We start from the raw sequence: 23,770 nt of genomic DNA, 5'->3' as shown, positions 1-23,770 counted from the left end.
CTATAGAAGGGGGAGGGGATGCAAGTCCCAAAATCCAGAACAGGACTGACAAAAGCCCCAGGAAGACAAAAAACTGAAAGCAACTGGTGGTTGTCTGTTTGAGCAAACCTAGACTAGAATGTGCTCTTGATACTGCTGATAGCCAGTGTTCATGGAATTTAAGCTGATCATCAACTATAACACCCAAGTCTCTTTCATCACAGTTAGTGTGCAGCTGGATGTAAGACTCAGACCCCTTGTCAAGTATTATACAGTTGCCAAGACACTAGATACAGTTGACAGTTTTTCAAGATATGCAACACTATAATCCAAAGTTTGGTGCTCTACACCTCTATTGGGGTCTGTCCTAATGGTGGCCAATTGTTTTCAACATTCTTGATTGTTACTTTAACAATTTTTCAGGGTCCTGTTATGAGTGGTCATTGTAAAACTGTATATCCTTTTTCTAGCATTTTTTTAGGATCTATTTCTTGATTTAGAAAGAAGACACTATAAATAAAACTGGTGGGGAAGGTTTGGTGATTCAACAAGCTGTTTATATTTTTCATGGTCTTGTTTTGAGTGGTCATTGTAAAACTGGATATCCTCTTTTCTAGCAAATGATTTTTTAAGGATCTATTTCTTGAGTTGGAAAGAAGACACTGTAAATAAAAGTGGCAAGGAGGGCTTGGTGATTTGCTTGTTCCACTCTGCACATTTATGTGTTAGACATTACTAATAGGGCTGCATATGACCCTGTAGGCTACTTGCTTGAAAGGAATTTTCAGAAAGCACTGGCATTATCATTTGGGATTTCAATACCATAAGCAACAATGTTGTTCTTTTGTGCTTTGCAATCTTTTTCAGCACCAGTAACTTGATGCACATTTGTCTTAAGCAACTGCTGGAGATTCATATTCAAAGCTCTTGACTCTTCTGGTACAATTTGATTAGTTTCAGCAGCACTGTACTCAGATGATAGGGCTGCCTCTACACTGTTTAGCTTGTCTCTTATAGCACTAAGTTCTGCTCTAAGCACACTTTCAGATTGCATGATTATATTTGCCAGGCTTGCTTGCAAGCTGAACATGGCTTGGGAAATCACCTTTGTAATTTCCTGAATGGTCACTGCTGGCTGGATAGGTGCTGGAAGTACTGGTGTGGGTACCTTGCACAGAGGACAAGTCCACTTGAAACCACTTTTATCTTCCATCTTGTTTAACAGATTATACTCATCATTGCTTGTACTTAGGCAACTGCAACACATCCATTTGTTACAGCTATCACTATTTAATGCACTAGAATATTCATCAAGGTCCAGGTTACATAACACGCATTTATTCACGTTTTTCTTTGGACTTTCTCTCTGGTGTTTAGCACTCTGTGGTGGCATTATATCTGCCTCTAAGAACTTAAGGCAGTGGCTTTCTTAGGGGGTTTTCAAAATTCTGAAATGGTAACAAAGACTGAATTTAGAAAGACAGCCAGAATGTGGATAAATAATGAGCTCTATAATTCAGGAATAATAAGACATTCTGTATTCAGTTTACTTCAATTTGATAAATCTGGCTTTTTTTTAACAATTTGGTATGTAACTGTTTAGAATTCTTGCACAATGTCCTTATTTATTACAATTATCTTTGGTACTGAAGATTTATTTTCCTGTAAGTAAATACATCACCAAGTGAGCTATTAATGAGCTTTAAATTGCAAATCCAAATTGGATATCCTAGGAAAAAGTCTGTGAAACAAAAGAAATTTTTGCAGATTTATCAGCATGCATAAGAATCATCCAGAAGGGTGTAATGTAGAGGATGTGAACCCAATAACCCAATGACAAACTACACAATCTACAACCCCACCACCAAAGTAAGAGAGCAACTAGAGAACAGAGCAGAAGAAAGAGATCTCGGTGTCATTATTGATGATAAACTTAAATTTCACAGCCATGTTGGCTGTGATCCAGCATGTTGTTTCCTGTGCAAGTTCCAGTCTTGGACTGCTTAAATGAACTATCGACAGCAGACAGGCATCTATATTTATAAAACTATATAAGGCTCTCATCAGACCCTGTCTCGATTTTGACATGTGTCTTGCTGGTCCTTCTTATTGGCAAGATGTGAGGCTCATCGAAAACATACAGAGACGAGCAGCAAAATGCATACAAAGTCTAGCATCAACCTCATATGAGGACTGCCTCAGGTACCTCAAACTACCCACTTTGGTTTACAGACGCTTGCGCAGCAATGTGATACTTACTTACAAGCTGCAGAACAAAAAGTCAGCAATCTTTGGTGGCAATCTCAGTACCAACCAGCACAACACAAGAAGACACTCCAAGAAGCTACCAAGCTTGACCAGAAGTCAAGCTCCCAATCGAAAACTTGCCTAACATTCTTCTCAAGAAGAGTCATAAATTATTGAGATCAACTGACAGATTCAACTGTCAGTGCTCCCTCCATCCAGTCCTTCAAAAACCAACTTGACAAAGAGTAGGAGAAGAAGCAGTGGAGGTTTGACTGGCAGTTATCAACTCAATGGGACTACAGGTCTGGAAGACCTTAAAGCTCTCAGATGAAATAAGGTGATTAGGATATTGTATAGGGTTGATAGATAACACCAGTTGAATCAAGTTTACTAGAGACTATGGAAGTGTAAGGAGCTAGTATGCTGTATTTGATGTGTCCTTTTAGGAGATGACAAGTTTTAGAAATCTTATTTCCAATTGGAATGCCAAGATAAACAATTTGATCACACAGGCAGGTCTTTGAATTGCCAAGTACAATTTCATCAGGAAGGGTGCCTTTCCATTTAAAAAGGACTAAGTCAAATTTTTTAGCACTGAATTTAAAATCAAAATTTAATTATTTTGATCTCAGTTTTTAGTATATTTTTAAATTTTACCTAAAATTAGGCTGAAATTAAAAATGTCATCAGCATAAGTGAATAATGATGAATTAAGGCCAGAAAGAATTCATGACATCTGACACTGATTTTGGCTATGAGGACATAATCATTGAAATATAAAGGTGAGGCAATGTCACCTTGCCTTGCTCCTTTCTTAACTTGTACAGTTCCAGTGGTCTTGCTGTTTTATCGTTCTTAATTGGGTTTTAAGTGTGAATTATGGCTTAGCATACATATCCCTTCAAGATCTGGTGATAGCCAGATTTTCTCCTCTTTTAGCAGCCCTTAAAATCATGAGGGGATGGATCAGGGAGTCAAAGGCTTAGCGAACATCATGATTCACCAAGGTGTTTGAACTACCAGTAAAATCAACATCAAACAGAGCACTGGAAACAACTAAAAGGGCATCCACATATCCAATGCCATACTGAAAACCAAATAGGTCAGAAGGCATGTAGCAATTTTTTTTCAAGCTCTTTTATGAATGGTAGTTCAGAAATCTTGCATAAACTGGTTGATGCAGTTATGGGTCTGAAAGATGTGCATTGACTGAAGGTTAACCCCTTTTTTTCAAAATAGGAGAAGCATTTCCTACAGTGAAAGATCTCCACGTGTTTGCAGAATCAAAACTTGTGTAAAAACCATCTGCAGTATTAATTTCCTTAATTACCTTAAGTCACACTTTGGAGCAAATTAAGATCCTTCTGGATTTATGAATTGCTCCACACTTGAGGATGTGGTTGATCAAACATTGGATCTATCCTGCTAGTACTACCAGGGAACACTATTCTGTTTGGCATCTAGTAACTTCATCATTGGGTTCTGAGACTGTTGTATCCTGGAGACTATTCCAGTGGTTGACTACACAGCAGGAGAAAAACTGTTGTCTGTGTTGAGTTTTGACTGATGGCTTGAACAGCTTCTTTGAATGTCCCCTCCTGTTAATGTCAATATCCTGGGAAGTTGACATATGAAGCAGGGGAGGGTCTTGTGAAGTAAGCTTATGCCAATGGTATATCAGCTCTTTGTTATCAGTAAACCAGTGTCGATTGTTTCAGCTCTGTCAAACATTCATCAAAGGGCTTTTCTCTCATATTTGTTACCGCCTTAGTAACTTTTCTTTGCACCCCCTTCCAGAGGTCCATCACCCTTATATCCTGGTGACACTATGCACATTCCAAAATCAAGTACTGGCCTGTATAACTTCACAAAACTTAGAGAGATCTACTGGCAGTTTTTCCAGAGTCCAAAGATAGAGTTTGCTTGAGACACAGTTCTCCTTATGGTTTAAATGAAATTTACACTGATTGCCAACAATAATTTGAAGATCGCTTTCTTCATCCACACTTCACAGCTCTTGTATGATGTTCTAAAAAATTAGAGATGTCCTAAAAGGGCTGGACCACAATATTTGATAATTAGAGCCTGAATTCCATCTGTGGGCTGTGACTGCTTTGGTTTAAGGCACATAAAAGTATTAGTAACAGATGTTACAGATACTATATAATTTGAGTCAGGTAATACCTGCTAAAACAGGTCAAGCTCTTTAACATATTTTTGTTGAAGTTGTGGTCTGGAGGAGATAAAATGGCCTCATAGAAAGAATACCAATCATATAAAAGAATATTAGCAGTAAAAAGCGAAATTTTGGGGATCCTTGGACACAGCAAAAGCCAAAGCAAACAAGGATTATCTTTGATTTTTATGTTGTCTGTTCTATGATTTGCTTTTGGTGATTTTGAAGCTCCTTAGTATATTTCTTCTTGTTGCCCTGTGGATGGAATTAACAGGACCAGGACATGGTCAGTTGTATTCAATCCAAAGATGTCGGAAAACTTTGCTGAAGCATGCAATTGGAAGACTTTGATTTTCCTGCTACTTAGGAAGAGTGCCTAGAAGGCAACACTTCAAAGAAATAGCAGAAGGTTCTACATACTGTAAAGCATGGCATATCTCTTCAGAATAAATATCTAGAGGATATATTTTTCTTCAGCAGGCAGAGGTGAGTGCTTGTCTTGCAGGACAAAGGATACCTTATTCCTGGAAAGGATTTTAAAAAGACTATCCCAATACATCTCAGTGTTGATTGATGCCCAATTACATACATATGATATATTTGGTCGTCGTTTTTGGGCAATCAGTAGGTATCTGGGTAGTTTTATTTGGTAAGAAATAAAACAATACAGGCAGCAACGTGAATTTCTGATAGAGTATGTTGTTGGGTATGAAAAGCATCCAACAGCATCCTAGCCCAAGTTAGGCTGACAATTCCCACCCTACATTTTTTTGCAGAAATTTAAGTTTGACGTAAACTTTGACATAAACATAAACTTTGAGCTATAGTTCAAATTTAAATAGTTTATTAAAGAGCAGATGCATCTATGGGAAAGAGCATAAACTAGAGAACTGAGGTCAAAAAGTACCGTTGTGATTCACTTATTACTTACCTAGTTAATGTAATTATGAGCATATTGGGTGACGATCATCCTTGGCACTTTAATAGACTTTATGCTAGCGAAATAAATTGCCAGCAAATTAAATGTAATTAAAAACAGTGTTTGGGAGGATGGTTGGATTTCACTTGAAATTGATCCTGCTGGTATTTATTTCCCTGTAACTGGCTCAGAACTTGGTCAAATTTTTGCCATTTTTCGCTCATATATATATATATATATATATATATATATATATATATATATATATATATATATATATATATATATAGTATAAGTGGTTGCGCTTATACTTTTCCTTTTTTCTAATTTTTATTTTATTGCAATGCTTCACATTCTGCTTTGTATTGTGGTTAGAACAATACTCTGACATGTAGCTTTCTATAACTTTGCGCAATTGCAAACCGTTTAATTACTGAGGGAAAGGGCAATTTTCCGGGGGGGGGGGATTTCTTTCAGACCAATGCTAGGGATGGGCCCTTCCACCCTGAGGGTAATCACGAATGAATTAGATTCCAGGGATTCTAAATTACAGCGCTTTGACCAGAAGTTTTGATTTGATTGTGTAATTCACTACGCAAATTTGATAACCGATCATCCATATGTGTCAATTTTGGAGAGGCATTTGCCCCAAGATTTTGTTTGCCATGCTAGATTTGGAAAAATACCTATCTTTAGTATTTTCACTGAACGCATCCAAAAACTGTTGAATTCACTCCTCCCCCTAGATTAAAGAAAGAACATTCCCACCACCCACATTTTAGTGAATTGGCGCCCCAGCAAACATCCTATATTATAAAAGAGAAAGAGTAAAATTTAAAGTTGGGATAGGGTAAAATATCCAAATAATTGAATCTCCTGCCAAGTGTAAAAAAAACTCAAAAATACTTAAATTAGTTTTTGAGGGGAAGGGGTTCTACCTAGTTTGTGCACTGGTATTCTTGCTTTACTAACTTTTTTCTTGTATTTCAGTAATTATGGAGATCAAGTTCTCCAATTTTTTTGCCAGATTTTCAGCTGTCTCATCTTTAGAATTTCCAGAATTTGTTCCTCAGCTAAACATGAGTTTTTCTAAGCTATTTCTAAAATTCCTCCCGCGACGGGGAGGAAGGAGGAGAGGAAACCACCCTCAAAGTATGTCTAGTTAGTTTTTTAATCAAGTTGCTTTGAAGTATTGCTTGAAGAATCATTTATAGTAGAAAAGGTCTTGCAAAGATAGATTCGTCTTAGTTATCTCTGGTGAATGGTCACATCTTTCTAAAAGCGTTTCTGGTTTGTGATATGTTGTGTATTTACAACTTATTACACAGCATAAAAAGTAATAAAGAAAAATGCCAAGCTATCATTCTTGTACTCCTGACAAATGGTGGAATAGCAATTACTCTCTCTTTGAGTATATTTGGGGAACTACCAAATTTATTGGCTATTTATCAACAGTTGTGGAATCCTGAAAGTCTGATTTGCAAGGCAATTTTCCATATTTACTCATAGGAAGTGTCCCACCAGCGTTGCCAACGAGGTACAATCACACTGTATGTTAAGGAAGTTTTTGGTACAATCAAAATTTTCTGTTACAGCCAGGTTTCAATTGTTCCTTTTGGACTCGGAGATATGGTCGGTTCCTAGTTTGCTAAAAATTTTCCTCTTGTTGCTTCTTCCAAGGGTATTTGCCCAAGAAAGGGGATGTACCAGAGAATAAGAAATACATCACTATTATTCTTAAAAGTTCCGAAACTGGATTGATGGAATTTGTATTCAGATAGCAGTTCTGCTTAAATAATCACCTTGCTATGGAACAGGTCAGTTAGAACTTCGAAATTTATCATATATATATATATATATATATATATATATATATATATATATATATATATATATATATAGTATTCGACATATTGTTAGTCAAGGCTAATTTTTTTAAAGTAATTTTGTTTTACCTTTGCATAATTTAAAGGCGCCTGTTCACGTAAATTTTGGGGCAAGGATTTTTTATTTTTTATGGAAAAAGCAAAGAAAGTTATTTCCTAAAATATAGGATCTACTTTTTTTTAGTTTTTTAATAAAAATTCCAAACAAAGGATTTTTAAACCAAAATATATATTTTCCAAATCTTAGGGAGCGAATAACTTCCCTCCCTATTGGTACCCCTGGCTTATTGATTTAAAATAATTTCAATCTATTTTTGAATTAATTTCTTATCATATGTCTTAATTAAGTTTTGAACTTGTTTTGATATAAATACAAATTTCTAGAATGATTGCAAGGAACGTACGCTAGATTTTAAGCTAAGAAACAAAACAAAAAACTATTCTGTGATGTCGCTATTGCCTTGGGTTTATTTTTTCTGTCCTTGCCGTAGTATTCTTTCCCAGTGAGATCCAATTAAACACAAATGCTACTGGGCGTTGCAAAGCCATGATAGCGGTGAATTTGTAACCTACTATTCAGATTGTGCAAATTAATCTTTTGTAACACAATTTTAAAATTTTAGTTGGAAATCTGGCATACTTTGCCTCAAAGCGTTGGCAACGCTGATCCTATCTACTGCCCTTTATGAATAGCTCCAGTTAGCTCTTTCAAAGTTCAGCTAAATATCTGATCCTGGAAATTTGAAAGATTTAGCCATTACCCATTACGTTTGCAAAAGCAGTATCCTATCGCCCATGCTGAGTGAGGGGACTTCGTGGGATGATGTCGATTATCGTCTTTATTCCAAAACAGAGAACGAAAGCAAACAAAAAATATAGGTAACTTCTGTTCATATCCAAGGAAAGAAAGTCCAAATATACACAATTGCTTACATTATGATCATTTTATTATGACCCAGTCTATAATAATCATAATTTATTTTAACATTTTTACAAACATGAAATGCGCTTGAGGAGTACAAATATACAGAAAAATTAAAAAAAAACAATAAAAAACTCACAAAAAACAAATAACATCTCAGCTACTTAAGCAACACAATTCAGCTATACAGTTAAGTAAAAAGTCGACAGTATTTTCTTGTTGCTTAGTAACTGCAGAAGATATTTACAAAAACGGAAGAATAGAGATCTAATTATCTTACACTCAGATATTGTGAAAAAACTCCACAAAGGGACCAAGAAAAAGACCACGCGGGCGAAAAAAGCGTTGTAAAGTCTGCCCTGGGGTTATTTTGTGAAAGTGGCCTTTAATTCGAGCAAGCATTTTAGAGGCGAAAAAAGCGTTGTAAAGGCGAAAAAAGCGTTTATAGGGCGAAAAAAGCGTTGTAAAGTCTGCCCTGGGGTTATTTTGTGAAAGTGGCCTTTAATTCGAGCAAGCATAGTACGATTTTCTAAATTTTTCTTTCAATGCTGAGATAACAAGTGTTTTAGTATTTAATCTTCAATTTTTTTTTTAAATATTTAATATTTAGAATTTAATATTTAAATTAATATTTAATATTTAGTATTTTAATATTTAATCCAAACGGTAAATTCAAATGATTCAGGGAAGAAGATGCAGAAATGATGAAGAAGATGAAGATGCAGAAGAGCAAAATGTATTTTGGAGAACTTGGAGATCAACTGATAGTATAAACGTATCGTCTGCATAACAGAGGTGACTGACATGAATGAGGGGCTCAAATCTATATGTTCGCGTTATTAATAAAAGGAACTAAAGTCAGAAAATATTTTTCTAGTGCTTAAAATGCAATGCAAATATTAATTTTCCTAATATCTATAAATGTCTAATAATGTTAGTGATGCGAATATTCCTCCTTGTTCATTTTTCAAACTTAGTAAAGAGCCGACTGCTTTTCATGCATTATTTTTCTTTCCTGGCCACTTTGCATGGAAGGCGTGGTTGCAAAAAAATGGGAGGGGATTCATTTCATCTGAAATTAGAAACTCGAATGCCCTTTTCTGGTGGCAAGAGTTCTAAGGTTACAAAGAGGCACCCAATGGATAGAAATAGAAACTACTAGTGATATTATGTTGATACGGTTTTCTACTTGTTGGAAAATCCGTGAATATTTCTGCCATCACATTTATCTCAGCTTATGTTGTCTCCGGTCATGACAATTATTTTTGTTGTTGTTAGTAGTGGGAAGTAGGATTGTTGACTAGATTGAATTCAAGGTTTAAATTTGAATACTATTTAAGTTTATTTTTTTATAACTTAATAATAGTGGTAGTTTTTTGGTTCTTAAAGCTATACTTACCACTGATTTCCTTAGTTCTGTTTTTTTTTAATGTAAAAATTAATTTTGAATAGTTACGTTAAATTTTTTCGTCTAATTGTTTCTTTTGATATTTCCTTTTTAATTTTAACTCTACCTATTTTGTCTGCCTAAAGCTGAAGTTCCTTGATGTTTAAGTACTTTCTTTTTGTCGTTTTCACCTTGACTGATTTGGTTCTTTTTCTTTTGTTGTTCTCTTGTTGTGCTACCCAGGGATACTCTTAGAGGTAGAGTCAAAATATTCAGTTCTGTCTTTGTCACGAATTTGTTTTACCCATCCTTTAATCACCACTTTCAGTATACTTCATATCATTTCAAATATAAATTGTCCCTTCACCGTCATTGTATCTTTTTTTTGCTTTTATTTCTTTGTTTTCGTTCTTACTTATACTTTTGTGTGGATTATACTTTTTTACTTTTATCGTCTTTATACTTTTTTTCATTTGTGGATCATAAATAAATAAATGAATCGCTGTAAAGAAATGACCATAGATTTATAGATTTATATTCGTTTTAAGATTTATATTATTGATTTATATTTATAGATTTATATTCGTTTTATAGATTTAGATTTATATTCGTTTGTTTTGGCCAATAATTCAGATGAGAGAAATCAATTCTAGCTGACTGATCTTTGACTTTGCCGACCTCTTGGGACTCTTGTTACTAATTAATTTTATATCGAAAAAGTATTTATTTTGTTTGGGATTACATTTGTAGCCATGGTTACCTCTTCATTGGCTTCATTTATAAACGAAATTTTCAGAAGAAGCCTCAGTAATTAAGGCACCTTGTAGTTGTGACTATATACTAATAGTATTCACTTCGAATTTTGCCGTGGTATTTTTAAGCTGTTTTATGAGATTGTGTTTTTTTTTGACAGATCATTTATTTAATTGCTGGTGACATCATTCAATGAGATATGATACATATTCCAAAAATTGTCTTATCACGAGCTTGGATAACTTAATTTTTTTCGTACCTTCTTTTAAAATTAAGAGACGGTAATGATGTTACGGGTTCAATAACTCAACGCACATCACACAGCTTTGCAAAATCGTAACGTATTCCATCGTAATAAACAGCTTTTTTTGCAATTACAATTCGAACCCATTGGGGTCAATTCACAAATATATCGGGGGGGGGGGATATGTGTTTTTCAAAATACATTAGGCGAAGTTGTCGTTTTTTCAATAAAATACCCCCAAAAAAACATTTTCACTGAAAACATTCACAAAAGGTATTTAGAAAATCTACGGGAGGGGTAGGGCCAGTTCAAGCTATTGTTTGAACTTGTGTTTTTGCAGTAAATACGAACAAAGATAAATAAAAAGAAAATTTTTAGTGATTACACCAACGTCACTAGTCCATTGAGTAGGATAGATAATAACTGATGATAAACCAAACGGTTCGTGGTAACGAACTGTAGGTAAGGAGCAACTTGTGCTAATAGTAACCAAGACTGTAAAACAAGGATTTTTGATAACAACGCATACATAAAAGATTTGATTTTTATACTACTACTACGAACAACTCACCGTAGTACCAAGTCGCCTGAGGCCAACGTAGCTCCGCACTCTCCGTCTCCATTTCAACCTATTATACACCCTCCCAGGAAGTTCCTGTTTCCTTGAAATTTTTCTTTATGACATCAACCCACCCCGACTGTGGCCGACCTGCTTTCTGTTTAGCCCTAGATGTTTTACTGAAAAGGAAAATCTTTGGCAATCTGTCACCCTTCATTCGTATAACATGCCCTAGCCATCTCAGCCTTTCTTTCACTATACCCCTAGAAAGTGGGATTGGAATATTCTTTTCGTACAGCCTGCTGTTTGAAACATGGTCAGTTAGTCGGACTGGTTTAGTTTAATTCTGCTTGTATGTCAGCATAGGTCGGCACATTAGACGATTTGGTTGGCTCATTTTTGTACTCCCCCCTCAACTCAAAACCCAATCTCTACTCCTAGCTAAGACACAAGTTGTCGCAAATGAACCCCTTCAGCGAATCCCAAGCCTACGGGACTTTTCATGATTTGTTTTAGTACAATATTTTTTTTTTTTTAAATGATTATTTTAAATACTTTGCGCTACCATATAATTCATTAACATCAAACTGAATTTTTTAGGTTTAGTAAAAATGAGAGTAGTACCGGTTTTGACCTATTATTTGAGATTCGTTACATTGAAAAATTATATTTTGTTTAAATAATCTTCATTATGTACTAGAATTTGCTGTTTTAATATTTTTTTTGTTACTTATCTTTTAAATGTCTCAGAAAGGTTTTCTAATGCAGCTTTTGAACGCTGAATTTGAAAACACAGCTGATTTTTCAATCTGATTACATTTCAAAATTTTATATTAATAAAGTTGGTACTTACGCGTCATAGCGATCACGCTTTGTTCTTGATCTGTAATAAAACCGGTTTTCCGTGTCCACCCAGAGATAATCAGCTTAGCCGAAATACCGAAATATTAGATAATAAGTCTCCCAATAAGTCTAGTACCGGATACTAGTGCAGGATGAGTACCAGCACATCCTACCAGGTCTAAACCGAAGTGCTTAAGCCGGTTTAGAACAGGACAGCAAGAAGTCTCTGGTATCTCCAGTAAAATAGAGGCTTTGTGCAATCACGGGCCCATGTTGGTCACAACGTAGTTTTCAGCACTTGGTGATGCTGAACAACAAGAGTCAAAATCTTGTACAGACAGTCTCGAGCTTATTATATATTCGTGTCTACAAATATTATGCTACTACGGAGAGGCAACCCATAGTAGATAAATTAGCTAGGAAGAGGTTTTTCAGCCCGAAACAGCCCACCAAAACAGACCGAACTCAGAAGAAATGTTCATTAATCAAAATCCTGTACGAACGCTGTGTCTTTATTAGGCTATAATTTCCTCCAGGGGCGCCACTTCCCAAGTGGAGATAGAGTTGATCGCACGATCGCAAGTTGCAATTGTCCTCCTATAGAGGATCCTCCCACTATGGTGGTCTGCATCACTATGCAACTTAACCCATTACTGGGAGAAGGTCTGTAACTCTCGAGACGTGTGCACACACCGGTGGACCCCTTTGAGTGTACAAAAGAGGGACCTTCTTCCTCCTCCACCTATATTTTCTGCCCCAGGCAAAGGTGTTCCAGTTTCTATTATGGACCAATTTCTATTAAGTTCCTCAAAAATGATCTTACATTGCTAAGGATATCAGATATATTTTGACCATATAAACTAATATGTTTCTCAAAACTAAAAGCTAAGTTAAAAAACACAATAATTAAAAAACATCATAACCTAAATAGATTTCCTTTTTCCAAACATTGGACCTCCTTCCCCTAGAAAAATTGCCTGATCTTAAAGATTTTGGCTCAATGCAGCTATATTCATTAAAACATTGACGTTCAAGATCACTTCCCATAGATTTGGACCTTTCTTCCAACTGTAGTAACATAATAGTCATTTCCATCAGCTTTGCCTAGTCGGGTCAGTCGTATTCCACGAGTCACGCAGAAGCCAAGAATGATTCTAAGTTCAGTTACCATTGTTTGATCCAAACTGATTCCGCCTACCAGAAGCACCGTACAAGAAAATGGAATGATGTATTTCTGACGTAATACCTTAGATTAGATATTTTTTCCTAAGACCACACTGCCTTTCTATGACGAACAAATAAAATTTGAAATGGGGATAAGCCCATTTTGTTACACAGTGAAAACAGATACCAAAGTCCATTTATTTCGGTCACATGTACAGCAATGATCATCAGCAAAAATATTAAAGCACTAAAATTAAAACAAACATATTTATACAGTACAAAATAAAACAAGAACAAATTTTGTTCTGTATATTAGTTTATATTAGTTTTAATTTTAATGCTTGTATTTCTGCTGATGATTATCGCTGTACATGGGATCGAAATAAATGGACTTTTTTGTCTTTTTTCACTGTCTAAAAAATAAGCTTATCCCCATTTCAAATTTATTTGTTCGTCATAGAAAGGCAGTGTAGTCTTAGGAAAAAAAATGTAAAACTAATACAAAATATTGAAACATAAAACATATAAATATTAAAATTAAAACTAATATAAAGTAACATACAGAACAAAATTTTGTTCTTGTTTTATTTTGTGCTGTATAAATATGCTAATTTTTATTTTAATGCTTTAGTATTTCTGCTGATGATGATCGCAGTGTATCTGATCAAAATAAATGGACTTATCCCCGTTTCAACATTTATTTGTTTGGGATGATGCAATCTTTTTTATGTTGGAAAATAATAGCTAAACCACAAATGAATGTATTGTAATGCGAGAAGACAAAAAAGAATCGCTATATTTTCTTCCTTTGTATAATGTATAATGGTCCAGTTATACTTGGATTATTAGGTCACATAATAATCACTGATGTTTCTGATATATTTCGACTGATGACGATCGTTGTACATGTGATCGAAATATTTAGACTTTTAAACCTGTTTTCGCTGTCTAAATAAATGGATTTATCCCCGTTCGAATGTTTATTTGTTCGTTAAGGTATATAGGAGTGCTATTATTGATGTTAAAAATAAAGATCACCAGCTGGTTGTATCTAGGGTAAATTTAAAGCTGAGATTTCGGAAGGGTAACTACCTCCTGGGAAGTTATAATGTTGGTAGACTTCAGGATGAGAATTTAAGAGAAAATTTCTAGGAACAATTGAATACTAAACTGGAGAGCTTAAAATTTGACAAAGTGGAAGATGGTTGGATAACTTTAGGAAAACAATTTTTGAGAGAAGGGGCTTATATAAGAATTTTTCGAGTGATAGATCATATGAAAACAAAAGTATTGTAAAGAAAGTTGAGAAAGCTTTAAAATGCGAATTACGAAGATGTGAAGTGGAGGCCATGGATAAAATCCCCGAGGATCTGAAGATGCAGCTAGACGGCATAATAGTAAAATATTGTACTGGCATATTAATAAATTGAGAGGGGGTAGTCAATCCGGACTTGTTCTTCTTAAAGGTAGGAACCGGGCCACAATTATTGATACGGAAAGGGTTATAGAGAGGGGGGCAGAACATTTCGAGTGTGCTAAACCAAGATGGAGTTGCAGGAAAAGATATAGAGGAAAATGGAAAACGTTTGCGATATCTTAGATGTAAAGGAAGATTTGTTTTATGAAGAAGAATTAGTGACAGTATTAAAAGAATTATAAATTAATAAGGCTCCAGGTGCTGATAGTGGGGTAAATGAGTTTCTTAAATATGGCGGGTCGGAGGTCAGAAATACGTTATTGAGAGATATGATTTTTGAAAAAGGGGAAGTAACTAATGATTTTAGGAAAACCTGAATTAAACCACTGTATAAGAAAGGTGACAAGAGTGAGTGTCGTAATTATCGAGGCATTAGTCTGGTAGCTGTAGGTAGCAAATTACTTAGTAATATGATAGTTTTTAGACTGAAAGATTCTATAGGCAAAGTTTTAAGAGAAGAACAGTGTGGTTTCAGAAAAGGTGGAGGATGTGTCGACCAAATTTTCATTCTTAGACTAACAAATGAGAAGTGCCTGACTTATCAAACACCTTTGGTCCTCAGTTATAAAGATTATTTAGTAATGTAGCGTTAGATTCTGTTGAGAGAAGAGTGTCAGCAAAGGTTTTGTCCTTGGATGGTAGGGGAGACCGGGGCGCCTTCGGTCACTTTTTCGATTACCAGCCACCAAGAATTTTACGTTCGTTATTTTGAAAAATCTTGCTGAACGCAGGGAAGAGCAACGTTTGATCTACCAAATCTATTTTGTAGTTTTCTTAGAACTCAACCGGATTGTAAGAAAAAAGTGATCCCGCTGAAGCCCCATTTTGACCGGAGGTGCCCCCAACCCGGGGCACCTTCGGTCGGGCTTGGGGCACCTTCGGTCAGCCTTGCAATTATACGAATTACTCCGTTATCCTGTCTTTAGATGGCTAAATATACAAAGCTTACTTATGTCTTCGTTTATTGTTTGTAAAAATAAGCCAAAGTAACAAAATCACATCATTTATTACTGTCGGAAGGAAATTTTCGACATCACTTTTGATACAGAGGCAGAGATGGTTGAGTTCAGCGACTTCACTTTTCAGCGGAGACTTGGAAAAAGTGAAAAATCGACGTCGCTGAACTCAATCATCTCTGCGACACGTGCCGTACCCCCACTTCTGCTAGGAATGGGCAATTTCACCTTAACATCCGCCAAATTGACATAGCTTTCATCCACTACTTGTGGGAAAAAAAACTTGCTAGAATCACTGTCCTTTCTGCGAAGGAAACTTACAAAAACTTCACTGTTATCTTTTTCTTTGACGAATCCAACGTAGTGCAGTGAACTGTTCTTGCCTTCGAACTCCACCAACACATAGTCGCCAATACTAAGGGTCCCCAGTGCAAGTGGCTCAGTTAGCTCGTCATCACCGATATGTAGACTATCATCCGTGTCATCATCCAGATGAACTGAAACAACAGATTCTTCATCAGTCGACTGATCGCACAAAGACGTTTGCTGCTTCCTCTTCTGACCCTTGCTTTTCGTTTGACTTGTTGGTTTCTTCATATTTTTTTTCAGCAATCTTGCTTTTGCTTTTGCATCTTTCTCATCTTGCTTTGCTTTCTTAGCCATCATAGCAGCTTCAATTTTATCTTTCTCTGGTGTGTCTGTCAAAACTCTCGATGCACCCTTTTTCCTTCCGCCCCTATTGCTCTGTTTCCTTAGCAATGCCTTTGGATACGGTCGGACATCTTCGGGGGTCAAAGCATTAGAGTAACGAATCTCTGCAGCTGGTGTTGCCGGTGCAGTTGACGGTGACGGGCAAGGATCTAGTAGATCCGATACTGGTGGGTTTCTCTCTGTTGCTGATGGGCACGGCTCTGCCTTAGGACGGTCGCTGACAGACGCAGCATAAAAATCCTCATCAGAAAAAGCATTGCGGTTGAAGGGCCAAATGCCAGGCTTCGAAAACCCAGAAATGATGTTGTTCATGGTCAGTGCATTTGGATAAGCATTTCCTACAAGCTCGGCAATATAGGTGATCTGGATCCTCTGAAACGGATTTGAAGTCATATACAATCATGAAATGCTCTTTTCAAAGCAGACTTCAGTGGTCCATAGATAGTAATATCTAGAGGCTGAAGACGATGACTGCAGTGGGGTGGGAAGGATAGTAAAACAATGCCATTTGCACGGGCGTACATGATAACGTCAAGACCGATGTGGCTCTCATGGTTATCGAGCAATAAGAGGACCGGGCTGTCCTTGGAACATCGAACTTGTTTCTTGAAATGCTGTATCGCCTCGTAAAACAATGTTGCAGTCATCCAACCAGTTGTTTGGGCTAGGCCGAGACTTCCTGCAGGGGCCTCAAACATCATATGATCCTTGAACTTTGCTCTGGGGAATACGAAGACTGGTGGCACGGTTCCACCAATAGCATTGACAAAGCAACAAACAGTAACAAGTTCACCCCTTTCAGCTGTGGTAACCTGACCAACCTGCTTGGTACCGGTTTGTGCTATCACCTTGGGGCTGTCAAGTACAGTTGTGACCCCCGTTTCGTCACAGTTCCAAATGCTTTCTCCTGTGAATTTGTATTTGTGCAGGACAGCCTCCAAGTTGTCAAGGAATCTGTCAACATTAGCACGATTGAAGCTCGAGCTGCGAGCTAAGCTAGTGTTCTCTGGCTTTCTGAGAGACAAATCACCTTGCCTTATCATAAAGCCCTTCATCCAGTCTGGCCCAGCCATCTGTGCTTCTTCCCAGTTGTGAGGAACTTTCTTATCTAGTCTTTTTGCATAATCATATGCAAACTTTCGTGTTTGCATCAGGGTCATACCATAATGGACTTTCGAACAATGTTTCAAATAAACAGCAAGCTGGCCCTCTTCATTGGCCGTGAAAACTTTTGCAGTTGACAGTCTCTCTTTTCTTGTCGGAAGAAAAGCACTATTGAATGTGCCACCACTAGAGGTTCCAGAATTAGAGACCCCAGCTTGAATAGGCACTGGTATGCCCCCTTGCTCTTGCTCGCGTAGTTCTTTTGCTCGGCGAACGTTGTCGATAAGGGTTGATTTCGGTATTCCGAAAGCTGTTGCAGTACTACGAATTGAAGCTTTGTCCATCAAAACTTTGGAAACAGCAATGTTCATAGCCTCATCTGACACACCCTTCGGGCGTTTTGGAACTCTGTTCCGAACCATAACCAATGATCTGGAAGAAACTTTGAAATTAAGACTTACCGAATTTGGCAGTGTAAAAATGACCTACAGTAAAAGTTTGCGTATGTTTAATAGTGAAACTATTAAACACTGGTATTAAGTTAATATAGAAAATATTATTCATTAGTTTAATTGATTAAAAAAAAATTTCATAAAAAGAAGTTTTCCCAGGAAAAGTAAAGAACTACATTAAACCGAAGATGAACATTAATAAAGTCAAATAATTTTTCCGGTGTAAAACTGTTCAAGTCAAACTCAAAACCCGCAAAAACTAAGAGGAGTAAGGCACACACCCCTCCCCCCGCCGTGCCTTCTAAAGACCAGAACATAATTTGCGATCTACTGAAAACAATCGTTACTTCTCCAGTCATTGAAAAAAACACAATCATAGCCAAAATTACTGAAAACAGACTAATGAATGGGTATTGACAGTTTAATAAAAATTACTGATATTCGTCTTTGAAGGTCTTAATAATTTTGGATTTATTAAAGTTAAAAATGAGAAAATATACAAAATGTATTTGTTTTGATTTAATTCAACACTTCCCTCAACATTCCCTAAAAGCTTCACTTGAATGCCCTTGGCATTTTTGGACACCATGGGCGAAACCTGCTCCCCTTTCCTGATAAAAGTACTATACATAAATAATGGGCTAATTGCTTAACTTACTGTCCTTTCTCCAACGACTGCGCGGTGGAGGTTGGGTTTGTTTTTTGGTTTGACATTTTCAGAAGCATAGTTATATGAACTTTCAACTATGCTTAAATGACTATCTCAAAATTTTGATCAGGTGGCTTTGAGTGGAAAAGGAGCTTTTAGGAAACCTATTGAAATTTTGAAACTTTGAAAAAATTTGATTGAAACTTCTATGTTCAAAAGGGCATCACTGCCCTTCTCTCGTTCTGAAAGTAACAAACTCTTTTGGTACACCTTACTTTAGTTCTATGCTGGGAGCATCAATGTTAACCACAATTGAATTGTAGAGAGACCTATCTTTAACTTAAAACTGGTAAGGTTACGTTATTCATCAGGTTGGGGTGCCTCCGGTCAGCGACCGAAGGTGCCCCGTCGTGGACTGACCGAAGGTGCCCCAGCCGCCATTTTGTCAAACTTATTTTCTGACCCGAAAACAGAGAAAGATTTCTCCTTAGAAATACCACTATCTTCTAGTCCTATCATTTCTATGTGTATACAAATTTAATCAACGAAATCCATGCCAAACAGAAGGGGAAGGCTAGGTTCAAACAGAAGTAGAGAAACTTACTTTTCGCAAAAAAAAATGGTACGAAACTCTCTCCAGCTAAACTGGCTGAAGCTAACTGAGGGAAATTTTCTTCGGACATCCGCCTTGGATAAACAACCTCCCCAGTGCCATCTAGCATAAAAATACGTAAACTCAAAATGAGTTATTGGGGGTGACCGGAGGCACCCCGTGACCGAAGGCGCCCCGGTCTCCCCTATACCAGACAAATACATTAGTGCAAACGAAAGATTTAAATATTTGAAGCTACAGAGGTGACAGTTGTCATCTATGGCTCTGAAGCATGGGCACTCCGAAAAGTAGATGAAGATTTGCTAGATATTTTCCATAGAAATTGCCTACGGATTGATCCGGGTACCCGGTTGACTGACCGTATTTCAAACAGTAGGCTGTATGAAACTTATGGTTCAGTCCCTCCTTTTAAGGCTGTAATGAGATAAAGTCTGAGATGGCTAGGGCACGTTCTGTTGATGAAGGATGATGGATTGCCAAATATGATCCTTTTCGGTAAACCGCCTAGGGCTAAACGGAAAGCAGGTCGTCCACGGTCGGGTTGAGAGGATGTCACAAGAAAAGATTTGAAGGAAAATGGAACTTTCTGGGAGTGTGTAAAAAATAAGTATATTTTAGCGTTCTTTAATTAAGAATCAACTTAGGACTGGGTAATTTGAATGCTCTTTAGAAATACTGTACCTCATCCTTCTCACTTGATTGTATGCATGTGGGGGATGAGGTGTTCTTTGATTTATTATTGGTATTCTTATTTGCAACTTATTTATTTACTGAAATTTGTTTTTAGTCATACATATGGAGACCAATTCAATGCCTCGTCCATTAGTCTTTTGTGGCCCTTCTGGAGCTGGGAAGTCAACTTTGATCAAACAGATGATGGCCGAATTTGGCGATGTACTGGGATTTTCTGTGTCGCATACGACACGAGCCCCAAGAACAGGCGAAGTTGACGGAAAAGACTACTATTTTACCACCAAATCAGAGATGGAACGAAGTATAAGCAATGGTGAATTTATCGAGTATGCTGTTTTCTCAGGAAATATGTATGGAACAAGGTAATACTCTTCGATTCAGTTTAATGTAGTTGGTACATACAGGCCGACTAGCAGAACTGAGTCGAGGTCGAGTCTCAGACCATTAAAGTTGCATTGCCTCCGCCCCGAAAAAGGAAATTATAATAATATAACACCTGTAGCCAAAGGAATATTGATTCTAATGTGGGCGTAGTATACTGATGTAGGACTGGCCTTATCTTTATAGAGGAGCCTTCCTAGGTAGTGGCAAGGTGTCAACCAATGTTTTTGTCTATCCTGAGAAACCTACCCCCTTTGGAGGGCAATATACTTCCCTCAAGAGAGGGTAGGGTTACCCACCAGCCATCAGCGGCAAGTGGCATTGATTCTCAGTGGCAATAATAGTACAAGCTTTTCTTCTACTCACGTAGAGCCTCTCGTTTGTTTTTCTGTTTTGGAGTGCTCCTAAATGATCTGTGCTTCAAATGGAGTGTTGACTCCTTGGGCTTGATTTTGGTAGCCATTACTGGCGTCAGTCCATCCAATTTTGGCAGCGTATTCCACAAGATACCCTGCCTCAATTCCAGACACCGGGCAGAACGGCCAGTTCCTGGTCAGTAACTTATACTAGCAATGGTAGGCCCTTTGTTGTGCCCAGTAATTTCAGGGGCACCCCCGCAAGGCTGTCATCACTATCCCCTCAGCTAGTGTACATGGTCAAGTGTAGCTTAGGTAGTAGTTAAAAGTAATCCAAAGGATCACTGCAAATTTTTACGAAAGAAAGATTGCTTTGTTCTGCTTCCAGAGATAAATTATACAAATCAAATTACTCATCTTTGTTTTTTGTTTTCACTAATTTTGAACGAATCTACAAACAAATAAAGGTATATCAACCGATTTTTGAGTAACGTACATTCTAATCAAACCGTCTATCATGTCTTATTAAGTTGCATCTGTTTTATTGGAATAATCTTAAAAAAAATGTCGGTGTAGTTTGTAGTGCATTTGGAGATAAAAGCATGTTTTTAAAAAGTTACTTCTTTAGTATTTTAATTTTAATCTGTTGTATATTTAGTACACCTTGTAACGAACTTTCGCCTTTTATACTTCTAATTAAAAAAAAAACAAATTTCAAACAAGGTGAATATTTGAAATGAGATATTTAATATAAAGCTTGGCGCGGCTACACTAAACTATCTACAGTACCTGTTTTCGGAGGGGGAGAGGTCGCGAGCTCATCTCCACTTGTACATCCTGAAAATCCATTAACAATTCTGGTTCGATCAAGGTATTACCTGCCCAACTCTCAACTGAGTTGTCGTGGTGGTGGGGGCTAGAAAAGTTTTGGGGGGCTATTGGCCCACTTTGGCTCTCCAGTCATTTAATCTTTGTATTAAGGACTAAGGTCGATTGATTCCTCGATTGTTCACTCTACCCTTGAAAAGGTGTTTCAGCTAGTCATAATTATCAATAATCAATAGTTTAATGTAACTATCGACCGCATCTACCTAAGATACATAACGTTTGGTTTTAATTTTTCCTCATCTTTTTCAAGTCATGTGGGCTTTTCTTAGTGTGTGTTGGGGGGGAGTAGGAATAAGGTCAAGCCTGAGCTTAAAAGGAAGGAAGTCTAAGATGCGTCTTTGACAGTAAGCATAAAAACACCTTAATTATGCTTCACAGGGCCCGCAAAGGCTTGAGCAAAGACGAGAAAGTGCCTGTTCATTTCGTCCTCTTGATTGGATGCAATTTTCTGATAGCCATCCTCGATTTTATTCTTGTATTGATTGGTTTTATTAATGAATAAATATTTATGTTTATTTTGCAGTAAAATGGCAGTAGAGAAAGTTCAAAAGCTGGGCAAGATTTGTGTTTTAGACATTGAAAGACAAGGAGTTATTCAAATAAAGAAAACAGATTTGAATCCACATCTGATCTTTATTAAACCTCCGTCTATGGAAGAGCTGAAAAATCGTTTACTCTCTCGTGGCACAGAGACTATGGAGTCGTTGAAGAAAAGATTGGCTGCTGCTGAAGAAGAGCTTGCTTTTGGTAATTATTCTGGAATTACTTTTTTGGTAACTTGCCAAAGTTCCCTCTAGAACATTCTTAATCTCAGCCAGCCTCACTCTATCCCTATCATTTTAGGTGCTTTGTTGGGACTCTTGTCTTTCAATAATGATAGATATAACATTAAACATTTACCCACTATGTTCGTTTGGTTAGTGGTAAGTGCAGGAAGGGCTGTATCCAGGAAGGGTTGCCCGGTTTTAAACCCCCCCCCCCCGAAATTGCTGTCCAAGTCGAAAAAACGTAACAAAATGTATATAAAAAAATTTGGTGCATTGAAAAAATTTGTATCCTCCCCGCCCGAAAAAAAAAGTCCTGGATACGCCCTTGGGTAAGTGATAAAAGGATAGGGAGAATGTTAATGTTGAAATTTGTGAACAATGTCTAACAATTCATCGCATGGTAGCCTAACAATTCATTGCCCATCCTACTAGCATAGCTACCAAATATTAGGGATTCATGGTTCCGACAATAAAAATGTCTAAATGACTTCGAACTGGATTCTTGGTTCATTCAAAGTAAAGAAACACTAAATCTGAATTTTGGCGGATATTATAGCATGCTAGATGGGTGACGAATTATAACTTTACTGTTTGTTAATAGAGATTGTTTATGCCATTTATTAGTAAAAAGTAAATTAAAGAAATTAAGATCGAATTTGGGCTTTCTAAGATCAATGGAAATACTGGACGAAATAAGACGATGATCAGAGGCAGCGCTAAAGCGTTGCCTACATTAAAGGCCATAAAGCTCCAATATTTTATTAATTTTTTCCCATAGGCACTTCATATGGGAGCGGTGGTCGTATAAACTTTGGAGGGGGCTCATTCAATTGGAAATTGGAAGTTCTAGTGCACCTTTGAGTCGAAAGTGATTGGAGGGCAACTAGCCCCCATACCCTTTTTCCCCATAATGTATCTGATGAAAATTTTGAGGTAGTCATTTTGATAAAAAATAGTTCAAAGATCAGATACCAAAAACTCCGAAGTCGACACAACCCCCCAGAGTCCGAGGGCGAGGTTTGTAAATTATGCCATGGGGCTATATATGGTTCTTATAGAAGAGGTGCTCGTACAAAATTCAGAGGGGGCTCATTCTATTGGAAATTGAAAGTTCTACCACAGTTTTTAAGAATCAAAAGAAATCGGAGGGCAACTAGTCTGCCCCACCCCCATTTTTTCCCAAAATGCATCTGATAAAAATTTTGAGATAGCCATTTTGTTAAAAATAGCTCAAATATCAGGTAACAAAAACTCCGGGGTTGACACAACTCCTAGGGCCAGGGGGCAGGTGTCATAAGTCATGCCCCGGGGGCATATAAGGTTCTTATGGAAGGGGTGCTCGTGTAAACTTCAGAGGGACACATTTAATTAGGAATGGAAAGTTCTAGTTTCTTTCTTACAAGTCAAATGTGATCAGATGGTATCTACCCCACCCCCTCCCACCCAATCTCTTTTCCCCCTAATACATCCGATCAAAATGTTGAGATAGCTGTTCTGTTCCAAGTAATCGAACGATCTGGTAACAAAACTTTAGGGTCAAAATAACCCCCCAGTGCCAGGGGGAAGGGTTATAACTTAAGCCCCAGGGGCAAATAAGGTTTTGGAAGCGTCGGAAGGGATTGAAATGATTAGAAATTGAAATTT

General features: G+C 37.1%; 1 protein-coding gene across 4 annotated transcripts in view; it reads left to right on the top strand.

Moving 5' to 3' along the window:
* LOC136033624 (guanylate kinase-like) overlaps positions 1 to 23,770 on the top strand; it is a 43,771-nt gene that overhangs the window by 3,160 nt on the left and 16,841 nt on the right. For 2 of the 4 annotated variants that reach the window (XM_065714422.1, XM_065714421.1), the window contains exons 3-5: positions 6,312 to 6,473; positions 19,829 to 20,096; positions 21,883 to 22,106. In XM_065714422.1, coding sequence (XP_065570494.1) covers positions 6,312 to 6,473; positions 19,829 to 20,096; positions 21,883 to 22,106 — 654 coding nt within the window. Of the gene's footprint in view, positions 1 to 6,311; positions 6,474 to 7,830; positions 8,087 to 19,828; positions 20,097 to 21,882; positions 22,107 to 23,770 lie in introns of all 4 variants that reach the window. The other 2 variants (XM_065714424.1, XM_065714423.1) reach the window with 2 other exon arrangements.

Source organism: Artemia franciscana, chromosome 12 (assembly GCF_032884065.1).
Source record: "Artemia franciscana chromosome 12, ASM3288406v1, whole genome shotgun sequence".
Classification (NCBI taxonomy): domain Eukaryota; kingdom Metazoa; phylum Arthropoda; class Branchiopoda; order Anostraca; family Artemiidae; genus Artemia; species Artemia franciscana.
Note: the sequence above shows the minus strand (reverse complement) of the source record. Positions and strands in the feature narration are given on the sequence as shown.